At 37.9% G+C, this 27,724-nt stretch overlaps 1 protein-coding gene across 8 annotated transcripts in view; it reads left to right on the top strand.

Annotated features, from left to right (window-relative positions):
- Positions 1 to 941: 941 nt before the first annotated feature.
- The window catches only part of ntm (neurotrimin), a 399,798-nt gene continuing 373,015 nt past the window's right edge, over positions 942 to 27,724 (top strand). For 4 of the 8 annotated variants that reach the window (XM_067432675.1, XM_067432677.1, XM_067432673.1 and 1 more), the window contains exon 1: positions 943 to 1,338. In XM_067432675.1, the coding sequence (XP_067288776.1) occupies positions 1,278 to 1,338 (61 nt within the window). In that variant the 5' untranslated portion in view covers positions 943 to 1,277. Of the gene's footprint in view, positions 1,339 to 27,724 lie in introns of all 8 variants that reach the window. The other 4 variants (XM_067432679.1, XM_067432678.1, XM_067432674.1 and 1 more) reach the window with 3 other exon arrangements.

The following is a 27,724-nucleotide window of genomic DNA, read 5'->3' as shown; positions in this document are numbered from 1 at the left end:
CCACTGAGACAAAAATACATGTTCTGTCTTTTCTCAGTCTAGAAAGCACCAAATTCAAAAATAATTTCACATTTCTACTACAATAATGACCCAGTTTAAATACAGATTCATCTTCCCAGCGCTGAAGTACCCCTTTAAGCATTCTTTAACTTAAATTAAAAATGACAACTTCATGCTTAACCCTTTTAATTCAGCTCAAAATATCTCACATTGGATGTCTCTTGTGGGAAAAAAAATAATATAAGATGCAATTTATATGGAAACTCTATATCGTGCAAATGAGCTGTTCCGCTAGGTCCTAAAGTCAGATTTTCTTCAGTACATTTCAACATTGTATTTGTTTTGGATAAAGCCTTTTGGATTTAGCCTTTATTTACTTATTTATTTATAGTAAAGCATTCCTCACAATCCATTAGGTTAAACTGCCCCGTAAGGGAAGGATTTATTACTTTTTAAAATTTCTAGCACAAAACTCTGAATCCAGTTATATAATACTATATATATATATATATATATATATATATATATATATATATATATATATATATATATATATATATATATGTGTGGTTCAAGTATGACAAAGGTCCTAGGGTCTTGGACCACTCAGATTAAATAAATAAAATGTTTGCCCGAGGATGAGTTAAACAACAGCATTATGTGCAATTGATCTTAATTTACACGTTTAGGTATTGCATTTCTGTGCTGCTTTGATTTGTAGCAGACATATCTGTGAATATTTAAGTTCGAGACACGGTGGAAAAAACAGTGAAACAAAATGTTAATTAATTAATTAAGGTCCAATTTCGAGTTGGTGAATTAATTTCAATGGGCATGCAGGAAAATGAAAACCAAAGCTAAATACTAACTGAACAACCACGACATTGCACACTCGTACTATTTATACGCATTTATGTGTGATCGGGTTGCGGTTATTGAACGACTAAGCAATTAAACAAACGTCCTTAAGATACCCAGCTAATACACTATTTGGGAACTAACCCAAGCACTGTACTTCAAATGCACAGTCACATTTCTTGAGCAAATGAAGACAGCAGGTTCTTGTAATCCTGTGGAAGCCTAGCCAAACAGCTCCAGCAATACCTCACTGAAGGAGGGACTTCTCGGCGCCTGCGTAGGTGAGTGAGTGTCCACTTCACAGTTACTTAGAGTCTGGGACTACACTTCCACTTATTCCTCCGGATTTTCAAATTGGTATTTGCAAGAAGGAAAACAATCGCGTAGACCTCGCGCGCACTCCATCCGCTCCAGACGCCATGAAGAATCCCGTGTACTGGGTCGTCCTGACTGGAATATCCATCGCTTTCATTCAACAAGGTAAGATGAAGCTTTAAGGAGACTCTAATATTATATGGAAAGTGTTTTTTTGGGCATGAAAACGCTTGGCTTTCATTTGGAGATTATTGTGCGCGTCTCGTGTTGGACGCGCTCGCAGACCAATGATCAACTCTGTGGCGTTTTCTGCGGCTTCTAACTGTTACGATGGGCATAATTCTGTCTGGCTTTTGATGTGTTTTTAGCATTGTAGACTGAGCACTGATGGGTTGACTTTATATTCGCGTTTGAAAGTTCTGTGAAAAGCGCCCTGGATGTGGTGAGAGGACGCCGTCTTTCCAAACGCGTGCACTTGTTTCACAGCTGCGTGACTGCGCAACAGCGTAATGAGTGAGTTCAGAGAGAAGCTCCCATCTTATTTTCTGATAAACTGGTTTAAGTTGGTTACAGAGATAGACTGAGTTGTGTTCAGTGAGTTAAGACGGGTTAATCTTCCGAGGAAATGACCTCGTGCTTAACGTGCCCTGTCAGGAGGACGCGTCTTTTGAGATGTGCGTTGTTGTTGATGCGTGATTTGATGAAGAAATGAGGCACTCATTTCATATACGTGGGATAGTTCACTTAAATTGTAAAATCCGTCATTATTTTCTCACCCTCATGTGTTTTATGACAAAGTATACAGGAGAGAAAAGTAGGAACGTCATGGTCGTCTTTTCCAGGCAAAGATAATGAATAGGGGTGAATGTCAAGAAGTAGGCTATATACGTCTTGTATGCTATACTTCAGTACTTCCAAAGCTGTGTGAGGAAAAAAACCGCGAATATTCAGTCGTTATTCACTGGAAATCGTGATTTTTCGCTGTACAGTAACTCTCTATGGAACGTTCATGACAGAATTTTTGATTTGCTTGAATCGAATCTTTAATCCATTTCACCTGAACGATGCTCGTTCAACAATCGGTTTGATTCGATTTGAGAGTTTAACTCCATAATCTGTTCCCATGGAAATTCATCCTTTCCCCCCCTAAATGCATTCTATGACGTATGCAGTTTAGATGTATTACATTGCAAACACACACATTGTTTTAATTTCTAATCAAAATGTTATTAATGTTCTGTTGAAACGTCAGACTTCTCTGAGGTGATTTAAGCTGAACTTCTTCGCTTAAAATCACCAGAATGGATCTGAAATGAATCATTTATTTAATGGCATATTGCAGACTTTGCAGTATTTATTATCAATGGTTTATCCATGCACATAATAATCTTTAATAACCACTGTAAACTTTAATCATATGATTTCAGCGACACCTGTTCCCTGATGATACGTTGTTCAATGAGAGTTTGGGACAATGCAATGAAATAAATACTGGGCTGAAAACGATGTTCAGGATGCACTTGGCCAAAAACAGGAAATAAATAATCAAGCAATTAAACATTTAAATTGCACAAGGCTGTTTTTATATCAAATTTTTAATAACAGCTGTTTCTACTGCTGTTTGTTGGTGAAATATAAGCATTTAAATAACAGTTTTTTCAAAAATACATAAAATAATGAAGACATCACTGTTACTGACTATGAGTTTATGGACATTGAATGGCTTTCTTGACTGTAAATCTTACCTTAGCCTAAAGTATGAAGTCTTTCTCTGGTTGAAACTCTGATTGAGCGATTACATGAGACATAATTAATTTCGGTAAGTTATATCTTTCAACATACTATAACAAGATAAGGGAAGAAAGAGGCGGGAACCGGCGAACAGTAAAGCTAACTTTCATCACAAAATCAACAAAAACAACAACTAAAGTAAAGTAAAGACCTCACGGATAACTGGAGCCTATTGCACGAAACTAGGATAAGGGATTAAGCCAGGATATCTTGGTTATCCTGGATCAATTTATCCACTAATATACAGTTATTTTTCGTTATTGTTATCGTTCTGGTGTAAGTGTGCCTTCAGGGTACATTTACACGACAGTAGTGTACTAAATTTTTCATACAGATGACGAGATCACCAAGATATCCTGGCTTAATCCCTTATCCTAGTTTTGTGCAACAGGCCCCTAGCCCTCTCTCATTCTTTACTGTCGTCACTCCTCTATCCTTCTGGAGCTCCTCCATGGGACTTGAGACCAGAGTGGCACGCAGGTTGTGAAATCCAGTGAGAAGCACTTGGATTCAGTGAAGAACACACATGTCTGTGATTTAAGATAAGTTTTAGGTAAGTTTAAATCAGATGAAACAGTGCTGATAATTTCAACATCATTGACAAACATGGGTAATGTGCCATGAATGATCCAGTTAGAAGGCTTTTCGATCAACAAATCCCCATACCATGTATTTACTGTATACCACTGAGTATTTTACATGAACACCGGTAAGCTGATAACTCACAAATATCAGCTTATTGAAATAAGCAGTTGTCCCTGTTCACGTACAAACCAGTAAACTGTGTTTACATGACTTTATTAATAAACCGGGTTATTTCCATGTAGTGAAGTCAAAAATAATAATTTCCATATCTGACTCAGAGTAGGCTATTCCAAATGTTATTTCAGTTGTGATGTTAAAGCTTTGCTATAGTGTCAGTGGGAAATTTACGGCTCAGATTATTCTCTCATGCAGTTACAGATGCCGTGTTTTGACTGAACTTGTTCTACTTCTGCTGCATGAGATGAGAGCACATTTTTATAATTTTCTGGGTCTTAAAAGAGTTTGCGTTTGTGACAGATGTCCTTATTTCATGCAAAAGCTAGCTCGCTCCATCTGGATACAATTTAAATCTGCTCTAAGTTTGCATTTTTTTCACCTATCAATCACACATGCGCTCTTTAATAAGCCGACAGAAAGCAGGTTAATGTGTTTACATGCAGCGTGAAAAAGAGGGGGAAGAGGCAAAAAACGACCTGTGTTCCTTAAGAGGGGGGGAAACACTCAGTTTCAGTCAGTCTCATGTCAATCTTGAGTACAGAGTAGTATTGCATCCTTCATATCTCCAAAAAGTCTTTAGTTTTATTATATTTATAAAAGAAAGATGGGCTGTACCGAGTCTTTCCGGAAAAAAAAAAACGAGTGGCTGGAGGCGTATCGTGTGGGCGGAGCTAAAGAATGACTAGCGCGCAGCTACAGCACCAGAGCTTCTGAAAGCTGACATCGTCATGCGTGGAAAAGAAAAAGTTACCCTAATAAACAATGAGTCCTAACTCAAACAGTCAGAATCTGTACATTTTACTTTAGTTTGTTACAATTTTTATGTTCCTGATTTTGTTAATGAACATAAATTATACCAACTCAAGCTACTGCTACTGTCAAATGTGGATTTCTAACAGTCAAAACGTCATATTATTAGCAGCCTGCATTGCAAACTGTGCTGAAGATACGTGATTTAATTATAGAAACAAATTGTTGAACAAGGTTTCATGTTGCTATATTCAAATAAAGATTTTAAAATAAGATTGTTGCCATATTTAAATAAAGATTTTGAAAAGTAGGCTAATTAAACTAGAATATTTTCAGCTAATTGTCAGACAGCATGTGTGCATCTGGAGAGACTGCAGAATTCAAGCGAAACTGAAAATTAAGTAAAGTTTGTGAGGAGCACGTTTAAACGGTCTATTTATTCAACACGGGAGGAGGTACGTATATGCACAGCCGAAAGCCGACTCACTAGGGCTGTAACAATATGCGATAAGAAATCGAAATCGCAATACGCAGGTCCACGAACCTGTATCGCGATGTGAGGAGGCAGAATCGCGACACCCCTTTCAACTCCCAGAATTATCCTTCCTGTCCAGGTCCAACTTTTAAGTCAGCAGTATGGCAACATTTCAGCTACCCGGTGGAGAACAAGGCTGGCAATCGTGTAGTTGACAAGACCCACACAATTTGCCTTAAGTGTTTCAAGAAGCTTCCCCAACCGGCTGGCAACGTGGTGTGAGCGTGGCGTTTCTGTTGCGTGTCATCCGCGGGGCGGCTGCGTGGCGTTTTCTCTTTCTTTGCACACCAGAAGCGTGTCTGACGCGGCGCTTCTGTTGGTATTGATGTACAGGAGGCCCTATACTTCATGTTAAATATATATTGCCTATTGGTACCGCAAAGAAAATGTCGGCAGTAGCCTATTGACCATACAGATACATGGTATTGACGGCAAAATAGGCTACAGAATACTGTACAGAATAAAACTGTTTTGTCCCCCCCATATCGAGGTTTGTATCGTACCGTGGGTCAAAAATCGTGATACGAACCGAATCGTGGGTTTGGTGTATCGTTACAGCCCTACGACTCACCTAACATGAGTTACCTCCACAGTTTCCTGCATCCCTCCGCCACCACGTTCCTCACGGGGCAGAACTCTGGGTTTGGGCTAAATTCACCCTCGATCCCCTCGGACAGCGCCTCATGAATATGCTTTGTATTGTTTTACTTTATTCAATCATTTGTCAAGTGTGAACTCGTAAAAACAACTACCACAGGTAATCTGATATTTTGTTTTATTATTAAAGATACATTAATTATCACTATTGCCTCAATTTTGTAGTGTCTTTGGGCAGATTGAAGCAACATCCATTAGGATTGTTTAGTGATTTGGTCTTATAGTGACGTAGGAGTCCTCTTAACTACTCCTAGCATTTTGTGGATTTAGGAGCTAGTTTTAGTGCTAAAATCCTTTGTTAAATACTCTTAAAGCAAACATTTAGGGGTCCTAAAATTAGGACTGACACGCCCATTCTTTTTAAGAGTTTCTCCTAAATAGGCAAGTTAGGAGTACTTTTAGCCTTAAAGGTCCACTGAAATCAATTTTTATTTTTTTAGCTTTTAGTATGACTGTGTTAGCATTAAAGTTATGAATAAGCTGGTATGTTCCAAAACTTTGACAAAATTTGCATTTAGGAGATATAAGTCTTTAAAATGTACAGTCTCCCACTTCAGTTAAAACGAATCTCAGATTTTGGTGACATCATCACAGACTTCACCTTCTCGTCAAATCTTCCTATCCAATCAGAATGCGCTCTAGAATCTAAAGCCCGCCCCCTACACTGCTAAAGCTGAAATCGGTCAGTTGGTCACACAATTTACTAATTTCTACATGGTGAAAGGCACATAGCACACTATATATGTCATAGGAAACGATTCAGTGTAAATATGCTTTTATTTGAGGCGAATGAAGTCTGTTTTCACGTTAGTTTTACACACCGCAGCAGCGCACACACCCCAACGGCTCTGGTCTAAATTTAGACTACAGACACGAGAGTGCAGCGCGAATCTTATGCGCGAGTCGGTGCAGACAACAAACATATCGACCCATTTGAATTCTGCACAGAATGCTGCATTTCAAAGCGATATGGAGGAGATTATGATGGTAAACAGTGTTAGAGGAAACTGGCTTTACCAAACAGAGAGAGAAGGTCCGCTCTTGTGCTCTAGTCAAACTGTATATTAACGAAACGCTATTGGCTGTTTCAAAAAAGGGGAGGAGCTGCTAACAGCTGGAGCCGTTTCAGGGGAAATCACGTCAACACATTGAATAATGCGCCGCGTTTCAATGCACTTCAGTGGCCCTTTAAGATGTTTTGTGAATATGGCACCAGGTTCATGATTTGAAACAATGTCACCAGTTAGAGCATGCAGAAACTAAGACATTAAAATAAAAGACTAAAAAAGTGTAAAGAATTATTTTTGTGAATGTTCTACCTTTGTGAGATTTGTGAAATGCGCACTTGTGACATGAAGTTCTGACAAAAAACAACAGCAACTAAGAGCTGGATTCTACCACCTTCACTCACCACTAAGGAGCAAAAAAAAGATAAATAAATTGAATTTGACATTTAAATTGGATAATATTTTGAAGTGCTGGAAAAGTGTGAAGCACTTTAATGTCCTTGAAAATTGCCATAAAAATAATAAACTCTAAACTATTCCTCCTCTTTTTTCTTTTCTTCTTCCCTTTTTCTGGTTTTTGCCACTCTGAGAAGTATACATATCTTGGTATTTAAGGCATTTTTTTTTGCGTTTCTTTGCCTCTTCCTGACGGATCACTTCCTGCCTGAGTTGTAAGTCACTTTGGATAAAAGCGTTTGCTAAATGCATAAATGTAAATGTAAATGCTTGAATTTTACCCCATTTCAACTATTTCTGCCACAATACCTTACAGTTAGTGACAGTGTCGCTACATCGAATCCATGGTGAATATCCTGTATTCACATCAGTGCTGTTTGATCTGATATATTTGGCTTATGACAGAGAATTTGACACCGAACTTGAATGCTTCTAAACAGATCTTGCAGCATTATTAATAATGTGGCAATTTCAAACTCTTTCACTTATTTTGTCTTATTTTGAATGCAGACTTCAGGGAAAACTGATACTGGATAGCATCATTCAAGAAGAGGCTGTACTCTACAGTGTGTTTATTGTGTTTCATATTGTAACGATATCAGGCTAACTCATGTTATTACTGTACTGAAATACTACTGTAAATCAGCTGTGGGCTGCAGTATTACCTAAAACTTATTCTATTCATGCAGATTGTCTGTAATTCTTACTACTTTGAGTAAAGTTAAAGGGTGGAGCAAGATTTGTTTTGCAAACTTTAATGTTCCATCAGTCATTCACATTAGTGCTTGGCTACATACACACACACACACACACACACACACACACACACACACACACACACACACACACACACTCACACTCATAATGTACCTCAAACTGAGTAGCATCACTGAGAAACATCCTGCTCAAGGTTCGGGTTGAATAACTAGTTCCTTCAATGTTTCATCAATTTGGGCTCGCAGTGGGATTAATGTAAAATCGACGTCCTCATTACTGTATTTAAAGTGTGTACTATAAGCCTCCGGTCGCCAGACAGGGCTGGAGTTCAGTTATGCTAATGGACGTTTATTTCCGAAATACCTGCCATACGCTGTAGACCAATCACAACAGCCTGGGTCATCTGACCAATCAGACCAGAGTAGGCTTTAGAGCAGGGCTATTCAAATCTTACCCTGGAGGGCCAATGCGGTGCAGAGTTTCGCTCCAACCCTGATCAAACACACACACCTGTGATTTTCTAATGATCCTGAAGACATTGATTAGCATGTTCAGGTGTGTTTGATTAGGGTTGGAGCTAAACTCTGCACCGCATCGGCCCTCCAAGTTAAGATTTGAATAGCCCTGCTTTAGAGTTTTAGAAAGACTGATTCATCCGTCGAGTTGGTTGAGAATCATTGAACAATGTTGTGATATGCAATGTATATTATGAGAAAATTAAACTGTTTTTTGACCTTTGATGCATTTAAACTTGTTGTTGGAGACTCCAAAACTAAATTAAGAAACTTCAAAATAGCACGGGCATGGGGGCACTTTAATATAGCCCATGAATTGAATGTGTTATAAAAAGGGTCCATACATGTTAATATGTTTAGGCTCACATGAACTCCAGTTAAGCCCAGATAACGCGTGTTGTTCCAGGAAATCGTTGTTGCTGAATAAACAGTCAACGTTTAAAATAAACATGACTAATAAACACACAAGTATATGGTTTATTTGAGCTCTTTTAGCCTTCTCTGGTATTTTCATGATAGTCTAGTTATACTTCAATGCTAATCGACATAACCTTTATCACTGAATAGGATCATATGAAATAATATGTTGTGTGCCTTATTCTGGGTAAGAAGCCACATCTCACAGAATGATGTTTTTAAACACTCAGCTGACTTTATGAAGTGAGTCTGGAGTAAAAACATGTTATTAAATGTTAAGAGGTACATAAATGCTTCTCATGTTTGGAAAGATGTTTGACGTGTGTTGCTTTTTCAAATGCACTTTATAAGCGACTCAAACTCCGTGATTTCAGATGGAGCAGCGTTTACTACTGACCACAGAAAGACTGAACTCTTCCTCAGAGAGGAATCCTTTTGTTTTAAATATTTAAAAATGTTTGTGCTGTTGCACGTCCCTATGTGTGTAATAAGCAGAGCACATTTTATACCCGCCAATAGCCTATGCACCCTTTAAATAACACAAAATACTGCTCTATTGACTTTAGAGCAGGTTTTTGTTGGTGAATAGGACGGTTGTTTTCAGTTCCTCAAAATGGCAACACACCATCAATGCGCCAGAAGTTCCAGAACCCACCTCATTTTAAACAACGTCGCGCTGGACATGAAAATTATAACTGCATCAGGTTGAAGCTAGCAAAAAACACCTGCGTCACGCCTGTGATTGCATTGCACCGGGTGTGTGATTAGAGCCCTATTCACTCACATCTTCAGTTACCATTTACTGTAATTGTATGAAAAAGCACAACCTTACTTTTTCTCAGCATTCCACAGAAGAAAGAAAATCAATTGGATTGACATGAGGGTGAGTAAATCATGACAGGATTTTCATTTGTAGGCGAACTATTCCTTTAATATTGATTAACACTTCAAAATTTAAGTCTCAAACATGGTAATGCCTAGTACATGTTGTGTTCAAGGAAAGCTCTTTTTTTCAAACACAAGTGGTGACTTTAAGGTTAAATGAGAATGGAAAATGTGGCAAGTACTCTATTCAGTCTGGTTCTCAAGTGTTCGTAACATATTCCACATGCTCAGAATCTGACCGTGACATGTCCCTCTTCAAAAAATGTTATGTGTCCGAAGCAAATACATACTTGTCCTTGTAGCCCCCACTGTCTACACAATCAGCCCCCACTAGTGTAGAATTAGGCTTGTGCTTAATGGAGGTTGTCAGGGGTTAAGAGTGGTTTTCGGATGGAGGGAGAGCGAGAGAAAGAGAGGGAGAGATGTTGTCATTGGTTGCCAGTAAGTTGCCAGGAAGCTACAGACTCCCCTGTAGCGCTCAAGCCAACATCCCCCCAGGCCCGAACTGTCCATTGAACCCCCTGTCACTTTTCTAACTCTCTCTCAGCCAAGGCAGGAATTATATGTCATTAAATTGAAATTTGGTGCCACAGCTGTGGTCCAGCTTCACACGGAGAGAATGGAGTACAGTGATTTAATAGACAGAACTTCCCTTTGAAATAGACTTTAGGATCATTGCTCAAGAAGAGTTCAACTCAAGAAGTTTAATCAGGGGTTGGCAGCAGAGCATGAGGCGTCTTTACAGTAAAAATAGAATCTGCAATAGTTGTAATTCCCAGAAATTAGGGCCCAGGGTGCTGTATTAAATATTCACAATATATTTGAGATTATTTCGCTGACTATATAAAATTAAAGCACACATTGGGCATCATGGAGGATAGTGTCATTAGACTAGGTTCATTTGCATCAGTCAAAAAAGAGAAATTATTAACTTGCATCCCAATTTGCTTCACACTATTTGTTGGTATTCCATTCGGTGTTTCCATACATTGTTATATTTGCATATATAAATGAAAATTATTCAATATAATTCCATCATTAGTGATTTTTTTGCAGATATTCATAGGTAATTTACCATCTTTATTTCTTCAAACATTTTTAATCTGTTAATCTGCTTGGCAATTATTGCTATTCAGTTCAGGTGGTTCTTCTCATTGATAAAATCAAAATAATCTGCTCTGAAATTACTTAAAAGGGCAATTTTATATAAATCAGGTACTGTCAAAATGCTTTAACATATTCAGATATATCCGTTACAGCCCTAATTAGTACCATTTGGCCATTTCATTGTAAAATATTAAGAGATTGCAATTCTTGCCCTTGATGTTAATATGACCTGATCTTTAGTCTGAAGATACCTTTTATTGAGATATCAAATGCAGCTTCATCTTTCCAAAGTGACAGTACCGCTGAGTCTCAGCATGATGTGTTATTACTCAAATGAGCCCCATTAGGTGTTGATGACGACACAAAGCAAGTGGTGCCAGTTTCAGCATAAGACGTGAAATGATCCCTTTGCTAATTTGATCAAAAGGACAAGAGGGCTCACACATTTCCTCAAGTGAGATGCTTTTGTGTGTCGCTATTATATTGGCGTATCCTTTACGACCACAATTACTTCTCGGTTTGTTGTTGTGTCTTTCATTCCAATTACTTGGAGGGAATGTGATTTTTAGTGTTTAACCAAAATGCGTTTTCCTTAATAAGAACACAAAACGACTCATTTCAGCAAACTAATTCTGCAACCCCTACATGAATAAAAAGAATAAAAGTTGATAAGATGTGTGAATATGTTTTTGTGTGTCTATGGTGTTGAAGTGGACAGTGGTTTTGTTGAAAGTTTTAAATTCCCATCGGTTTTGGCTTTTTTGCCTGTGTGTCTGTGTAAATTCATGCCTAAAAATTGAGTTGGCAGTGTCTAGTAAGTAGCTTTAGAGATAATCTCGGAACTCTGACTTTTGTATAATCATCAAGCCAGCTTGTTTATTTCATAAACAATCAGGAATTGTACAAAATAGCCTTCATATATATGATGCAAGCAGCAAGTGATCCGAGTGGCCCCGTGCAGCACTGTTCATTAAACATCTGACGTGAGAAGATTCTGTCAGACACTGTGCTCATTCATAAAAGCCATTGAAGAAAACTTCAGCATTGTGTCCAGTGTGATTCTGTGAAGTATGAACGACCTAGTGGTTTAGATTAGGACTGGGTGCAGTGAACATCCATAGATGGGGCTATTCATGGGTTGTCATGTCTAAAGAATGCAGCTTTCATAAGTTGGCAGCCCAGTATCACAGTTTCTATGTAACCAACATGTCAAACAAAATGCAAATGAAAAACTCTTCAAATATTCATTTAGAAACAATTACGTGATTGTTCAAAGCTGTGAGGACTTTAAGAATCCTGGAAGAAGCTGAGTTTTCAGACATGTGTCTTGTACACAGTGTCCAAAATGGTGATTGGGGTTTGAGTTCTGTGACGTTAATGGCTGTTTCTTTTCATGCTGCTGGAGTCCCACTGTTCTGAAGCTAATAATAAGTCGTGTTTTAGCCGGTGCTGTTACACTTTTAAAATGGCACACGGCTGGAACATGCATGCTCTTTCTCTTGAAGCATTAATGAACCTGTCAGACTCATCTCTTCTACACTCACCAAGAGGCAAACATCCCTGCTCACACACACTGCATCTGTCTTATTAGTGTTATTATAGCGACTTCACTGGCAGAGGTCACGAATGACTTGAAAAGTAAAATATAAGATATGCCAGATCTTTACCATTTCTCCACATAAAATGTGACATTAAAGCTATCTATAGCACAAAAACATAATGTGCTTTCATATCCGGTAATATTCAGTAATGCTGTATAATTACATAATTGCAACGTTGTACACTAAATCCCTACCAAGTTTTGTTTAAAGTATGTAATTTACTTGTATGTAATTTTTCTTGATTTCGCAGAGCTTTTATTATGCTGCAGATGATTGCTTCAGGTTTTTTTTTATGTAATTTTTTTCCAGGAAAAAGTTTTTTCATGAAAGTTTTAATGCTACTCTGAGCATTTGCTCGGCGGCTACTTTGAGACACTTGTTCACGCTGCAGTGAGCGAGATCATATTAGGCATGGTAAAATATGGTACTCTGTGCGGTACATCATAAAAACAAGATTTAAACAATAAGATAAACTGGGTTGCGGTGTATAACAACGATTTGTTTTCTGTCGATGATTGATCCAAAGAGTTGCTCACCTGTCTAATAAAATACATCATATATTAAAGGGGGGGTGAAACACTCAGTTTCAGTCAATCTCATGTCAATCTTGAGTACCTATAGAGTAGTATTGCATCCTTCATATCTCCGAAAAGTCTTTAGTTTTATCATATTTATAAAAGAAATATAGGCTGTACCGAGTCTTAGCGGAAAAAAACGAGCGCCTGGAGGCGTATCGAGTGGGCGGAGCTAAAGAATGACGAGCGCACAAAGCGGTGACGTCCTCAAGCGTGGAGAAACCCATGGCTATCAATCTCAGCTAATAGATATGATCCAGAATATAATCTGAGGCAGAAATAAATTGAACAGGATTGAAATTGAAACAGCAACAGCAGGACGTCCGTCTCTGTGGTATGGACTGTATTTAGTGGTCTCTCCACATTTGTGTGTCTTTACTCGCAGTGTATGAGGACATGATTCGGTTTATGGACAATTGTATGCGACTAGACCTTAGCAGTATAGCAAGCAAAACGGTTTTGCACGTCAGACTAGTGTAACGTTATACATAGAACAGCAATGGAGTAACCATTAGCGCATTTGAATGAGGAAGCATGCGATCGTGTCGTTTACTGATGTTTACTCACGCGACGATAGCCAACAGCAGACATTTGAAGCAGTTTTACTCACCGGCTGCTTCCAAAGCAGGACCGAACCTTTATCGCTGGGACCGCTCCGTCAAAAACACACTTCTTTGGTATGATTTGGTGAAGTCCTGTGACAGCACTGACCGTGGAGATCCGCGATGTTGTGAAGCTTCCCGTCATTTCTGCGTTCAAATCGGTTCAAATGCAGTGCTGCCTTCCCGGAGTGCTGTGCTGAAGCGTTGAAGTCGCTCGACGTCACCCATAGGAATAAAGAGAAGCGCGGCGCCACATAAGTGTTCACGGACGACTGGATCTGCACCTGTTTATGGGCGTGCATTTCCTCTCTCGCTCGCTCTAGTCACGCGGGCGCACCCTACCGGGAGAAGAGCCCGTACGGCCCATACAAGGACCTTCAGCTCTATTAACGTCAAGCCGACCCATACTCGAAAAAAACTCGCCGAAACTTGTGAGAAACCGGAAGGAGTATTTTTGACACTGAAATACTCCATAAAACGTCCAACATTAGTTTTTGAAACTTTGTCTATGTTTAGGATGGGAATCCAAGTCTTTAACAGTGTAAAAAGCTCAGTATGCATGAAACAGCATTTCACCGCCCCTTTAATGCGTCTTTTGGTGTTTCATGGTTTACACAAAATTAAACCAGAAATCAAGGATATGATTGTGACACACGGACACGTTAAAATCACTTATTTCTCTGGATTTGAACATTCGTGGAAACATTTGGGAGTATATAAATCTTATATATTGTGGATTTTAAAATAGATTTTAACCATATTCAGCACATTATTCTTAGGATTTACAAAAAACCCTTTTCTCTTTGAGGGCTGCTTATGTCAGTCAAGAAGAATTCTTTCACCAAAACAGTCACAATTAATTTTTACCTGACCAATTTCCACTCTCTCTCTCTGAGCCTCAAACATGATGGTTTTTGTTGCTGTGCCTTTAAGACCTCTGAGTAAATGGCATTTTAATGGCTGCGTATAGTTGGCTCTCTCTTCACGAAGAGTATATTGTGGCATTATGTGATATTGAATAATAATTGCAATGCTTTTGATGGTAAATAGCATATCATTACAAGTCGTGAGTGCGTTAAAACAGATTTTAATAGCCTGTTTTAAACATAATTATCAAAAACGGCATTAGAATCATTTCTGTGAATTAGCCCAAACTGTGTTTGAATCAATTGAAAATTCTGAATCACCAATTTATTTCTCAAGGACGTTTATCGCAGTACATTTCCATAGGTCAACTTTTTTTTTTTTCTCAGTCCTTTGAAACTTTTTTTTTTTTTCTTCTTCATGAAATGATTCCTACTGCTAGTGGTGTTGAAGATCTGTGTTGTGGTGTTGTTCATCTAACAGATGGTGGATAGTGATTGAGCAGCACATGTTGAGACGCTAATCCCTGTGTATTTGATTAGTACGTGGCCTCTATAAGGAGTGAAGAGGTAGAGTAAAGCCTGGACATTTCAATTAGAGCTATCAGGGATTGTGCCGTTACCCTGCACAAACCCTGATTAAAAAAGCTCTGCTAATCTATCAGAGTGCTGCTACTCAGCTTTTAAGGAATAATGGGCATTACTTGTCAATACAGAAGTCTTCCAACTGAAAATGGCATATATTGGATCAATCAGCCTTTCAATTGAAGCCAAAATGACTTTGAGTAGTGCTATCAATCCAGCAAGCAGTTTTTTAATTATTATATTTAAAGTATTTTCATCATTTTAATTCCTAAACATCCACCTGGAGGTTAGCTTTCAAAGGTCCTTGCAAGTATTCCGTCAAAATCTTATGACATTCTTTGAGTAAAAGCTAATATATGTGAGGTGGAATAAAAAGAAGCAACAAGCATTTTAGACCGAAATTACGGTTGACTCAGCATTCATCGAATAGCTTTTCGGCGCGACTTTTGCTTTGCTCGTTGAATTTCATGGAGGCTTATGGAAAGCTTGTTATAATTTAATGTTAAATGCTTGAGTGGAAATCTTAATGGCCTTTTTGGGTCACTGTTGAAATGGAATTTTCTCATTAATCATAGGCTCTTTGTTATCTGTTTTTTTCCCCCTCTTACAGTTACTTCACTTATGTTCTGTGAAAAATGTCTTCCTCTCACCCACATTGTGATTTAAAGGAACATTCTCCCTCTTGAATGAAATGGTGCACTGACAAAACTCAATCTAGTATACAAAGTCGTGTACATCATGAAATGAATTTACAACAAATCTAGGGAATTAGAGGTGGCGTTTTGTGCTGGGAAATGGTATACTGAATTCCCTGGTCGTTCCGCTTGTGTTTCTGTTTCATTTGCCATTAGCATTGGAAATGAGTAATTTTCACAGGCTATCAAATCAGAATAACCTCTTAAGCAAGCTATGGAAATATCCATTCCCTTGAGAAGTTTTGTTATAAGTCAACCCTGTGTGGCTCAACAACTTACCAGAGGTTGGAGGAATTCATCTCGTTCAAATCGATGATGTCAGCTCTCTTGTCACGCACATCAAACAAGATTTGTGACCCAAATCTTGTAAATATAAATATTTCACAGTTTCGTAGTTCATTTTTTTTGCCTCCTTAATAACATTAGATTAAGTTAGGGACGATAATAGCTCATCTCATTAAAATTTGACACTTAATCAAGCAATGTTTGCAATCGCTCATTTGCATGTCCCAGCAGATTTAGAAGTAGTGGTTGCATATTTATCAGGATGCTTTAATAAGGATGTAAGTGTTCAGGGCATAAAATATAGAGCTCGAGCGTTTTATTTTTTTAGATGAATATACTTTTTAAAATTTTTATTCTTGATGTAAATGTAGTTTTCCCTCCAGGATTTCTTTTTTTTTTTTTTCTTTTGTACTAACATCCAGGTCCATCTCATTGTGGTTTGTAATGTTTTTTTTAATTTATTGAACACATTACTTCTAGATTGCAGTGATCAGCTTTGGCCCACTTCAGATGACTTTGCCATGTCATTGAATAACATGCATACTCATCTTTAGTAGTCCTGGTGCAGTTCAAGTCACTGACTAAGTCTTCAGGTCAGCCACTAAATTATCAAATCAAATGCTAATACCAGTGAGTATAACCTTAGAAATGTATATATATATATATATATATATATATATATATATATATATATATATATATATATATATATATATATGTATGTATGTATATATATATATGTATATGTATATGTATGTGTATATATATGTATATGTATGTGTATATATATATATATATATATATATATATATATATATATGTATGTGTATATATATATCCTCCTCCTGCTGTGAACGAGGAGATTAGAGAAAAGCAACATAAAGAGAGACAACTATGAGAAAAGAATCTGAGTTGTCATTTTGAGAAATTCTCATTTGTTTTGTCCTCTACAGCCAGAAAGTTACATTTTGGCTGTGATAATCCACAGTGTGTTTCAAAATATTTCTGCTAAGAATTTATCAAGCAATGATGGCTTTACAAAATCAAGAATAATTGATAATAAAAATAATTGACACGTATAAAATAATAAAAATAAACGTCCTGCTCGAGTCGTCCTTGTGGTGGAGGTTCGGGTTGAATGACTAGTTCTTCAATGTTTCATCATCGGACTCGCGCTCGGATTGATATGGTCAAAGCGACGCCATCGTTACAGTCGACGATCGCTGAGCTTTAGGAAGCCTCCGGAGCTGAAGTTCAGTTATGGTAATAAGCTGTACACAGTAGACCAATCACAACAGGCTAGGCCCGCTGACCAATCAGAACAGAGTAGCTCACGGAAAGGAGGGATTTAGAGATTAATCCGTGGAGTAGATTATGAATCATTGAACCATGTGATGTGCAATGTACATTATGAGAGTCATTATGTAGTGTTTTATTGACCTTTAATGCATGTAAACTTGTTCTAAGAGACTCCAAAACAAACTAAATAGCATTTAAGGCACTTTAATTAAATTATGATAGCTCAATGTTCAGGTGAAACAAGACTTCTCCCATCATTTGATCTCCTTAAACCTCGGCCCTTTCTAACTATTGACTGCAGCCTGCATTCAGATCTGCCTCCATCCAATCATCAGCGTAGACCCAAGTTCACAAAAGAATTCCAGTTACTCGCGACTCTAGAACCACTCTGTGTAACTTTGTTTATTTTTTGGCTTTCAAACTTAAAAAAAAGAAAAAGTTTTAATTAATTTTTAATTTCTAGTTTACTAATCTTTTAGCTTTGCAACTGGCCAAATATTAGTTTTTTTAATACTTGTTAGTTCGCAACCTCAGGATACTGAACCACAGGTACATCACCGCTGTCAGCAAAACATTAGCTTGCTGTTTTGTTTTTTCCTCTGTAATGTTCAAAGGATACCTGGAGCTGCTCTTTGATGGGTAAAAAATAACCCTGCTGGATCCTTGAAGGCAGCATTTCAACTGCGCTGGAATGCAGCTCATTAGCTGTCGTGAGAGATGTTTCAAACTATGATTGCTGTTGATTACTGTGGTGGGCTGCGTAGAGTGATATTAAGATCTGAGAGAGCATCTAAAAATCATTTCAGGTGGAATATATTCATAAGAGCCTTCAGATATGCAGCCAGTGCATAACACCTCACTTGACTGCTCGTCAAATTCAGTATTGTTGGGACAATGTCTTGTAAGCGCACAGGGAGCCAAATACATCAGGATATAGTTGAGTGCCTAATTTCAGTTGCCTTTTATCTCTGCAGTGTTTATTCTTGTACGGTTATTGCAAACAAGCTTAAGGAACTGCAAGCTCAGCCTGTGCTTCTATTAAAAATGATGAAGATATTTCTCAGGAGAGGTTTAGAGGGAGTGTAGATCAGTGCTCATTGGTCCGTACATGGTTTACGACAAAAGACAAGCACCCGTTGTGATATTGATAATCCCACGCTATACAGAGGCACGCCATTTAGTTTAAAATCTAAATCAAGAAATCCCAGCAACAATACTAGAACGATTCACTCCATGGCCTGTTTGCATACTCTCTAAAGTCACTCGTTTATTTGATCTCTCCCCCCACCCCAAGTTTTCTAGTCGTTTTGCTTTGCAGTTGGATAGTGTGACTGTGAATAGCTTCATAATGTGTTTATTTGTATGCACAGGTATTATGAGAGATTTCATTTCATGTTTACTTCAGTATGCATGAGCTGTTTACTTGGTTTAATCTCATTTCAATTTATATTTTATCACATATTTTGCCTGATATGTAGGACTGTGAGCTATTTTAAAATTAAAATCCCAATTATGGATCAGCGCTCTACAGTAAACTGACCTCATTGTTTATGTTTGACTGTAGCTCTGAGACGGATGCTTGAATATTACGGTGATGGCAATCTATAAAAATTGATTTCGGTGGTGGCGGGTCTTGGGGAAGGCAAAGTTACACATTCAAGGGAGTGCTTGAGAAGCCCACATTTAAATGCATGACTTTATGTGAAATGAAATAGATTTCTCTCCCAACTTTTATTGGGTCATATTGAGGCTTTGCTTCGCGCAAATAAATAGCAACAAAGTTTTCTCCCTTTCGCACATGGTATTTACGCTACGCGGTGTTAAATAATTTGAGTCATTCTAAGGTGACATATTTTTGATTGATTTTTGGCTGTCCTTGGATAGAGATGTGAGATTAGTATCAGGAATGACAAGTATCCCAGTAATTTTAATCATGAATTGCAACGTTAGGTTTGTGTAGAGATTAAAAGAGGATGCTTGGACAGAAATAGGAGCAGCCCTTCCACAAGCACACTGACATCCAGGTGTAAGTGCTACGTCTCCTCTGTGAGCACAACTCTTCAGAAAAGACGAGTTGAGGAAAAGCAGCGCACACGTATAAACAAGCCATGTTTTCTGAGTTTTAACAGTAGGTTAAAAACAACCCAAGAGCTGGGTAAATATAGGACAGGAAACATGTTGAGTTACTCCTACCCAGTGAATTGGGTGGTTTATTTAACCCAACATAATAGATTGATTAGTTTTTACCATAATTCTAGCTATTTTTTTATTTTACTTTTCCCTAAATTTGAATCCCTAAAACTAAAAAACTAAAATAAAAACACTCCACACAACTACTGGTTTGCATGATAATTCCTTTTATTTTCGATTTTTTACAATATATCATATATTTTTTAAATCATGTTGCCTACATTTAAACTTGTTTCATACAAATTAGAAGTAAAAATTAAACATTTAGAAGTTATTTATATGTAATTGATTAGTCTCTGTTGTCCCATTTCCATCATAACGGCACTGGTGCTGTTTTATCTCGTGCCGAGCTCGTGTTGTGTTCAGCGGGGAAACTTCTAACTTCAGACCGCCAGCGTTAATCTCATAGTCGAAATATGCGATGACTGACTCCATAAACTGTCCATAAAAAATCAGTGTACAGTTCTGGGAACGTATTTTAACATCATAAGCATTTGTCTTCTGCATCTTTTTGAATGAAAACATTTTATGTAAGGGCAAGGCATCAGACATTTCCATCAGGTGAAAAGACAGACAAGACACTCTTTTTTTTTTTTTTTTTTTTAGGTGACTCTCGTTGCGCCTCTGTATGCTGCTTTGCAAAAAATGAAACCATATATATAGCACAATAACACATTTATAAATAGAATAAAATGTACACAAACCTGTATTTTAGCAAAGACATGAACCAATTTAATAGAGCTGCACTGCTCTTTCCCGAAGAAGTCGCAATAAATAACTCCATAGACTGTAAAAAAATATGGACGTAGTGTCCGTGACATCACCCATAGGATTCCGATCAGCCGTTCTGAAGCTTAAAGTAGGGTCGAGCTGGGCATTGCCATCTTGCGAGCGACTCATCACGTGTCACTACCGGATAACAGAAAATGGTCAAAAAGGCGGGGTGTGGGCGGAGCTTAGGTGATGCAATGATTATAGATGGCAGATAAATGGCTATCCACCTGTCACTCAAAGTAGCCACGCCCTTAATTATGCAGAATTTTAAGGCTTTATATAATGTAAATGAATGAGTTATAAAAAAAAAAATCACTCCCCTCACAGTTGTCATGAAGGTCACAATTAGTAGTATAGGCCAAAACCACAATTTGTACCAGGCTGTAAACATGTTTTTTTCTGCTGTAAAGTTGGGAATTTTAACATGGAGCTCAATGAGATTCTGCTCCCTTCTGGAGCCTGCCCCTAGTGGCCAGTCGATGAATTGCAGTTTGCATTACTTCCGTATTGGCTCCAAGAGAGATTGCGGGAAGTTGCCGCTTCGTTATGTCTCACCCAGGATCTGGGTAATCCTAAACTACCCAAACACTGGGTTGTTACATCTGACCCAGGATCTGGGTAACACTTAAACTACCCAAACACTGGGTTATTACATCTGACCCAGGGTCTGGGTAACACTTAAACTACCCAAACACTGGGTTGTTTCATCTGACCCAGGATCTGGGTAACACTTAAACTACCCAAACACTGGGTTATTACATCTGACCCAGGGTCTGGGTAACACTAAAACTACCTAAACAGTGGGTTATGGCTGACCCAAGATCTGGGTAACACTAAAACTACCCAAACACTGGGTTATTACATCTGACCCAGGGTCTGGGTAACACTAAAACTACCTAAACAGTGGGTTATGGCTGACCCAAGATCTGGGTAACACTAAAACTACTCAAACACTGGGTTGTTACATCTGACCCAGGATCTGGGTAACACTAAAAGTACCCAAACAGTGGGTTGTTATGTCTGACCCAAGATCTGGGTAACACTAAAAGTACCAAAACACTGAAAAAATGACCCAAAGGCTCAACCCAGGATTTGTGTAGGAAAAATAACCCAAGCTTTTTAGTGTAGGAGTGAGGGAGCGCCTGTTAGACACACTTGATTTAGAAACACCCTGCGCTTTCCTTGCGATTCTGTATTTTTATCCATTTTCAAAGAGTTGCTGTAGGTTCTTGAAATGTCATGATAAATAACAAGCTCCTATGGATGAGCCACAAACTTGTTTGCCGTTTGTCCAAAGGATGGAAGGTCTTCATATGATGAAAAACTTGTCGCATTGTAGCTGTGCTGCAGGATGCTGGTTTCTGTGGGAGAGTTGGGGAACAAAATAAGTTCCCCTGGGGTGATTTGTACTCCTCCAAATGGAAAGAACTTCTGTGAAAATTTTCCACAGAATAGTAAAAAGGAGAGTGAAAAGGTTTTGAAATCCAACCAAAAGTTTCTTTTTGAATGGTCTGGTTTAGTATTTCTCAGAAGAACTACCATTTTCTTTGAATAGCCAATCAGAAGGTCTTCCTATTGACGCTTGCAAGAAGAGATGCCATCATTGCTATTTTTGGTGGTGATAATTCAACCAAAATTAAAATTTTGTCTTCATTTAATTATATCATTTCAAACCTGTGAGATTTACTTTCTTCTGTGGAACAATTTTTTTTCATGCAGTTATAAATGCAGATTTAAATTTTTTGGGTGAATGCTTTATTTTATCTAGCCATTTAATTTATTGTGTTTCTTAGAACAACACTCGATTGCTAGAAGATATTTGAAAATGGTAATCAAGATGTGTTTATGATATAATTATTTTAGCTACACTTTAGATTAGGGTCATTTCTCACTATAACTTTGACTTTTGCCTCAATAAACTCCTTATTTCTGCTGATTAATAGTTAGTAGTATTAAGTTTAGGAATTGGGTAGGATTAAAGGGTTAGTTCAGCCAAAAATAAAAATTCTGTCATCAATTACTCGCCCTCATGTCGTTCCAAACCTGTAAGACCTTCACTCATCTTCGGAACACAAATGAAGATATTCTTGAGGATATCCGAGAGGTTTCTGAACCACTCATAGGCAACAACGCCATTGTAACTTTCAAGGTCCTGAATATCTTATGGGTTTGGAACGACATGAGGGTGAGGAATTAATAACTAAATAATTTTTTTTAGGTGAGCTATCTCTTTAAGGGATGAAGAATGTGGTCATGTAGAATAAGACATTAACATGTGCTCTATAATTACTAATAAACAGCCAATGTCTTTGCAATATGCATGCTAATAATATGAGAAATGGACCCTTAACTAAAGTGTTACCATTTTTTTTAAATTATTTTTTTAACAAAGCGTCTGCAGTCAGTGTGAATAAAAACTCCTCAGGGCAAGACAATGCAGTAGTGAAGTCACACACAATGTTTTTAGGCATCAGAATAATCTTTGGAAAAAGTCACAAAATGATGAAATATTTTTTACAGCTGATCTAGCAAATACTTTTGCAAAATAACTTTTGGTTTCATAAAGAATAATAAAATCAGAGCTTTTCCCTTTAAAATGTTCATCACAGCAGTCAGTCACTAGGACATGGTATACACCTTGCCATAGGCACAGAGAAACAGGCATGCTGTCAATAATCAATTAGCCTGCCGGCACCTTCACATGAGCATCTGAAGGAGTCGGCTCGAGTGTTCACCTTCTCTCTCATTCACGAGTCGGTAATTTCAGCCTCGCTGTTTTCTTTTATCAGATAAAGGCCATATACCACTGTGCTCTCTGTGTCGAATCTAACTGAGAAGTTGATGGAGAATTCTGCCAGTCTGGGTTTAGCTGTGTTTTTAAGTTTATAGTTGACATTTACATTGAATGAAGATTAAATTAATAAAGTAAAAGTGTAAATTAATAGTATGAGGCCTAAAAATAATTTTCAGCATTAGTGTCCCTATTATGATTCTATTTCATCCAGTGTACAATATCGCTGTTTGTAAACGTTCTGCATTGTAAAGTCGAAAGTGCATGATAAATAGGTATTGTCTCCCAAAAGAAAGAATCGACTCTGAACCGCGGAAACAAGCCATTTGTATTTTAAATCCCACTGCGTTATGGCTCTACGTCACTAGAAATGACATTTGCAAGATGCTTCACAGATTGTCTGTCGTTCTTACTACTGTGAGTTCATTGACGTTAGTGCTGGGCTCACGTATGCGCTGTTATTGATACAGTTCCCGCATGTGCACCGCAATAAATCAGAAACACACACACGGGTTTGTTGATGGACACACACTTGTTAATGCTGATGGTGAGGAATTACAGCTCAACATCTCATAATGAACCTCAAAATGAGTAGCGTATCTCTGAGAAACGTCCTGCTCGAGTCGTCCTTGTGATGGAGGTTCGGGTTGAATAACTAGTTCTTCTATGTTTCATCATCGGACTCGCGCTTGGATTGATATGGTCAAAGCGACACCATCGTTACTGTCTCTACAGTGTGTAAATGTTAGGCAGCCCCCGGATGGAGCTGGAGTTCGGTTATGGTAATGGGCATTTGTTCCTGAAAAAACGCACCGTATGCGGTAGACCATTCACAACAGCCTGGGCCTTCAGACCAATCAGAGCAAAGTAGCTTACGGAAAGGAGGGATTTAGAGAGACTGATTCATCCGTCGAGTTAAACAGTGTGATGATGTCCAGTGCATATTATGAGAAAATTAAAGTGTTCCTTAATCTTTGATGCATGCAATCTTCAGGAGACCACCAAAACTAAATTAGGAGCCTTTAAGATAGCATTAAAGGTGCACTATGTAAAAATTTTTCTGTATAATATCCAAAAACCACTGAGCCAGTGTTATATATTTTGTTCAATTGAGTACTTACAATATCCCAGCTCTTTGTAAATTGTGAGAAAATTGTATTTTAATCAATGAGCCGGGACGTCTGAGGGAGTCGACTGTCAATTGTGTCATATCTGCGTTACCCTCGGTTTCCGGTTTTATTTTTCAGAAACGCTTTACTCTTAGCAGTGTGAACAAGTGTCACAGCAGCCGTTGAGTGAACACACAGAGTAATGTCACAACATTAATTTAAACACACTTAAATGTGTCCAATATCAATCAATCAATCAATCAACTTTATTTATATAGCGCTTTTACAATCACGATTGTGTCAAAGCAGCTTCACAGTGTCAAACAGGACAATATTGCGACAAAACCAGATTTGGCTGTACAGTCGCACCGGAGAAAACAGTGATGTTATCAGCCCATTCCAATTTATCACATAGCGACAATGTTGGCAGATCAGCACTATAGTCTACAGAATTAAACAAGACCTAATTCATACATTCCATTTGTATAATAAGTTGAATAACTTTAATCATATTTTTAGTGTCCCCAACTGAGCAAGCCAAGCCAAAGGCGACAGTGGCAAGGAACCAAAACTCCATCAGGGCGTGATGGAGAAAAATAAACCTTGGGAGAAACCAGACTCAGTCGGGGTGCCAGTTCTCCTCTGGCCTATTAACACACCGTGTAAGATTATTATTCTGGCAACCTTACAGGTCAGAAATCATATTAGATTGGAATATTCAAAATTTCAGGGTATCACAGAAGAGACAGATTTATTGATTTATTGACAATATGATTAACAGAGCTGCGTTACCTCAAACTCATGACCGGAAAAGGCGCGGGCAAGTGTGGCATAATAAAAGTCCTGCTGCTTGCAAGGGTTGTTGTGTTCAATTGCTCCAGCAGCCTTTCTGCCCGAGTCCTGTCCCGATTCTTTTCCACCGGCTGTGAGGTGAAGACCACGTCCTAAGATTCTGAGCTCAAACGTGGCGTCATCAAACTACGCCTTTTTTAATTTATTTATATAGAAAAATAAATAAATCCGTTTTTCCGTTCTTGCAGACGGAAAAGTTACATAGTGCACCTTTAAAGGAAAAGGAGAAAAAAAAGAATCTCTATTTTTTTTAAAGAGTTTTGGTGAAATAGACTTTCAATGGAGGCACAGAGATCTCTTAGGTTTCGTTTAAATATCTTAATTTGTGTTTGGAAGCTGAATAAAATCGAGACGAGATGATTACAGAATTTTCATTTTCTGGTAAACCATCACTTTGCATTTTAGACTAAAGTTATTAACCTTCATTTAAAGTAGAGAACGAACAGGATCTAATAAATACTGGGCTGTGCAGAGACAAAGTTGAACTTCAACTTGCAATGTGTTGGAGCAGGTGTGCAATCCAATATGCCTCAACTCCTGAACTGTTCTGTCATCCTCTTTTTATTTTTACAATTTAGAGGCAATAGTCTTCCTGCACTGTTTGGACTTCACCTCAGTGTTTGGAGTAGCAGTGTCATATTGTCCTCTGGGGTAAGGTGAGTTTATTTTAGAAGTTCAGGACAATGCCTGCAAGAATAGAAAGGCCATGGGAAAGATGATGTACTTATCTCATTTAAACTAGTGCTTTAGAAGGTTGCACAAGGTTCATCACGTATAGAAAATGCTGTATAAAAAATCAGCGACGATACTGTAAATAGCACAAGAAAAAATTAGCTGACTATGAATGCATGAGACATTAGCTGTCAAAAATATCTAGTTTTTGCTATACTGACAAAAGACAAGAATAGAAACAGCCCTGCTGTTGGCTGCCTGCATTGCACAATGTCCCTCTTGTATTGGTTTGGAAGGTCATTTCTATATAGCAGTTTGCTGGCTTTGTATACCGTCCCTTTTCAGTGTGACCCGAAAGATGTCTGGAATTTGGAGGGCTAACGGCACGGGTGGACGCTCATTAACATTCCTCCAGCAGCATATTGAGAGCGCTTTCACCATTCTAGTGTAATAGAAAGTTGTTATCTTGGGCTGGTGTTGTCTGGCCATCCGTTCACAAATTAGCTGCCAAACACATTGTAAACTTCATATCAATCTATGGCCATTAGAGAATGAATGACCATCGGGTTATAGGTGAAGCAATAATTCACCTTAAAGACTCCACACCTGAACCTGAATACAAATCAGCAGGCTGATCGTTATTTTAGTAGGGTCGTTTTTTGGTCCTGGCAGCCACAGATTCACTGTAAATTCATTTCAAGTCATGACAAGCTCCAAGTATGTCAGGGAGAATGTGAGAATGGAATAAACTGTGGGCAAAGTTTAGTTATTGATGGAGTTTTGACTCTGCTATGATGAGGTGGAGGGACTCGAAGCGTGATGGTTTTTCCAGAAGCCGTTTCTACAGCTTGTTTGAATAAATTTTGACTCTACTCCTGCCAGTAAACAAGTCTTTAGGGTTCTTTAAGTTTCGAATGCCTCAAGAGTTTTTCACAACTGTTGAATAAAAGGCTCTTTAACAATGAAATGAATGTCCAGCGATTTGATTCCAGCTTTTTCCATGCAAAGGGAAAGTCTGACAAGTGAACTCAAAATAGATGCAGCACCGCATGCATTATTCTTCATACAGAAAGAAAAATAAGTTGAATTCATTGAATTCTTGTTTAAAAGGGTGGTAAAACACATTCTTTCGAAGGCTTGATTGATTGCACTGTAACGTGTTCATGCTTAGTTTTTTAAAAATGGCATTATTTTTCATATATTTTACCTTTATTCTACACTGTTCTGTCCATCCTTGTAAAATCAGTCTGATTCCTAGTTCTATGAAGCCGGTCCCTCAAAAATAGAGTTTGCCAGTTTGTATAATGCAAAAATGTGTATCTATCTATCTATCTATCTATCTATCTATCTATCTATCTATCTATCTATCTATCTATCTATCTATCTATCTATCTATCTATCTATCTATCTATCTATCTATCTATCTATCTATCTATCTATCTATCTATCTATCTATCTATCTATCTATCTATCTATCTATCTATCTATCTATCTATCTATCTATCTATCTATCTATCTATCTATCTATCTATCTATCTATCTATCTATCAAAGTACCACATATAAGTATTGTAAATATTTCAATATATTATATTTGTATCATATTGTAAAATCTTAGGATAGGCAGTAGTGTATTCGGTTGCCAGTAATTTTCCTACACTTCTTGAGCTCAAAAAATCCTGGATTGGAAAACTGGGGACAGATTTCAGGAGCATTATCCGAGCAGTGGCCATTGAAAAACATATGCTTATGGTTTTTCAGGTATCACAGACCTCCTTTGTGGGATCAATTAATATGTTGAAATTCTCTGTTCTTGTGATTTTATGAACATTAGTACGGTTGCTTCTAAAACGATTAGCCTCTAATTGCTTTGACAACTCGTGCTCATTAGGTTGTGATTTGCTGAAGATGTGGCTCTGCTGCCTCACCTGTAATATTACAATTATAATTCAGCCCAAACAGCGAGAGCCGCGGTCACTGGGCCTTGACTTGTAATCATTTAGTGAATTTTTTTTCCTTGCCTTTATTTGATGAATGAGTTGCATTTAGCCTCGTCCTAG

Source organism: Pseudorasbora parva, chromosome 23 (genome assembly GCF_024679245.1).
Source record: "Pseudorasbora parva isolate DD20220531a chromosome 23, ASM2467924v1, whole genome shotgun sequence".
In the NCBI taxonomy this organism is placed as follows: Eukaryota; Metazoa; Chordata; class Actinopteri; order Cypriniformes; family Gobionidae; genus Pseudorasbora; species Pseudorasbora parva.
The sequence above is the reverse complement of the archived record's forward strand: the minus strand, read 5'-3'. Positions and strand labels throughout refer to the sequence as shown.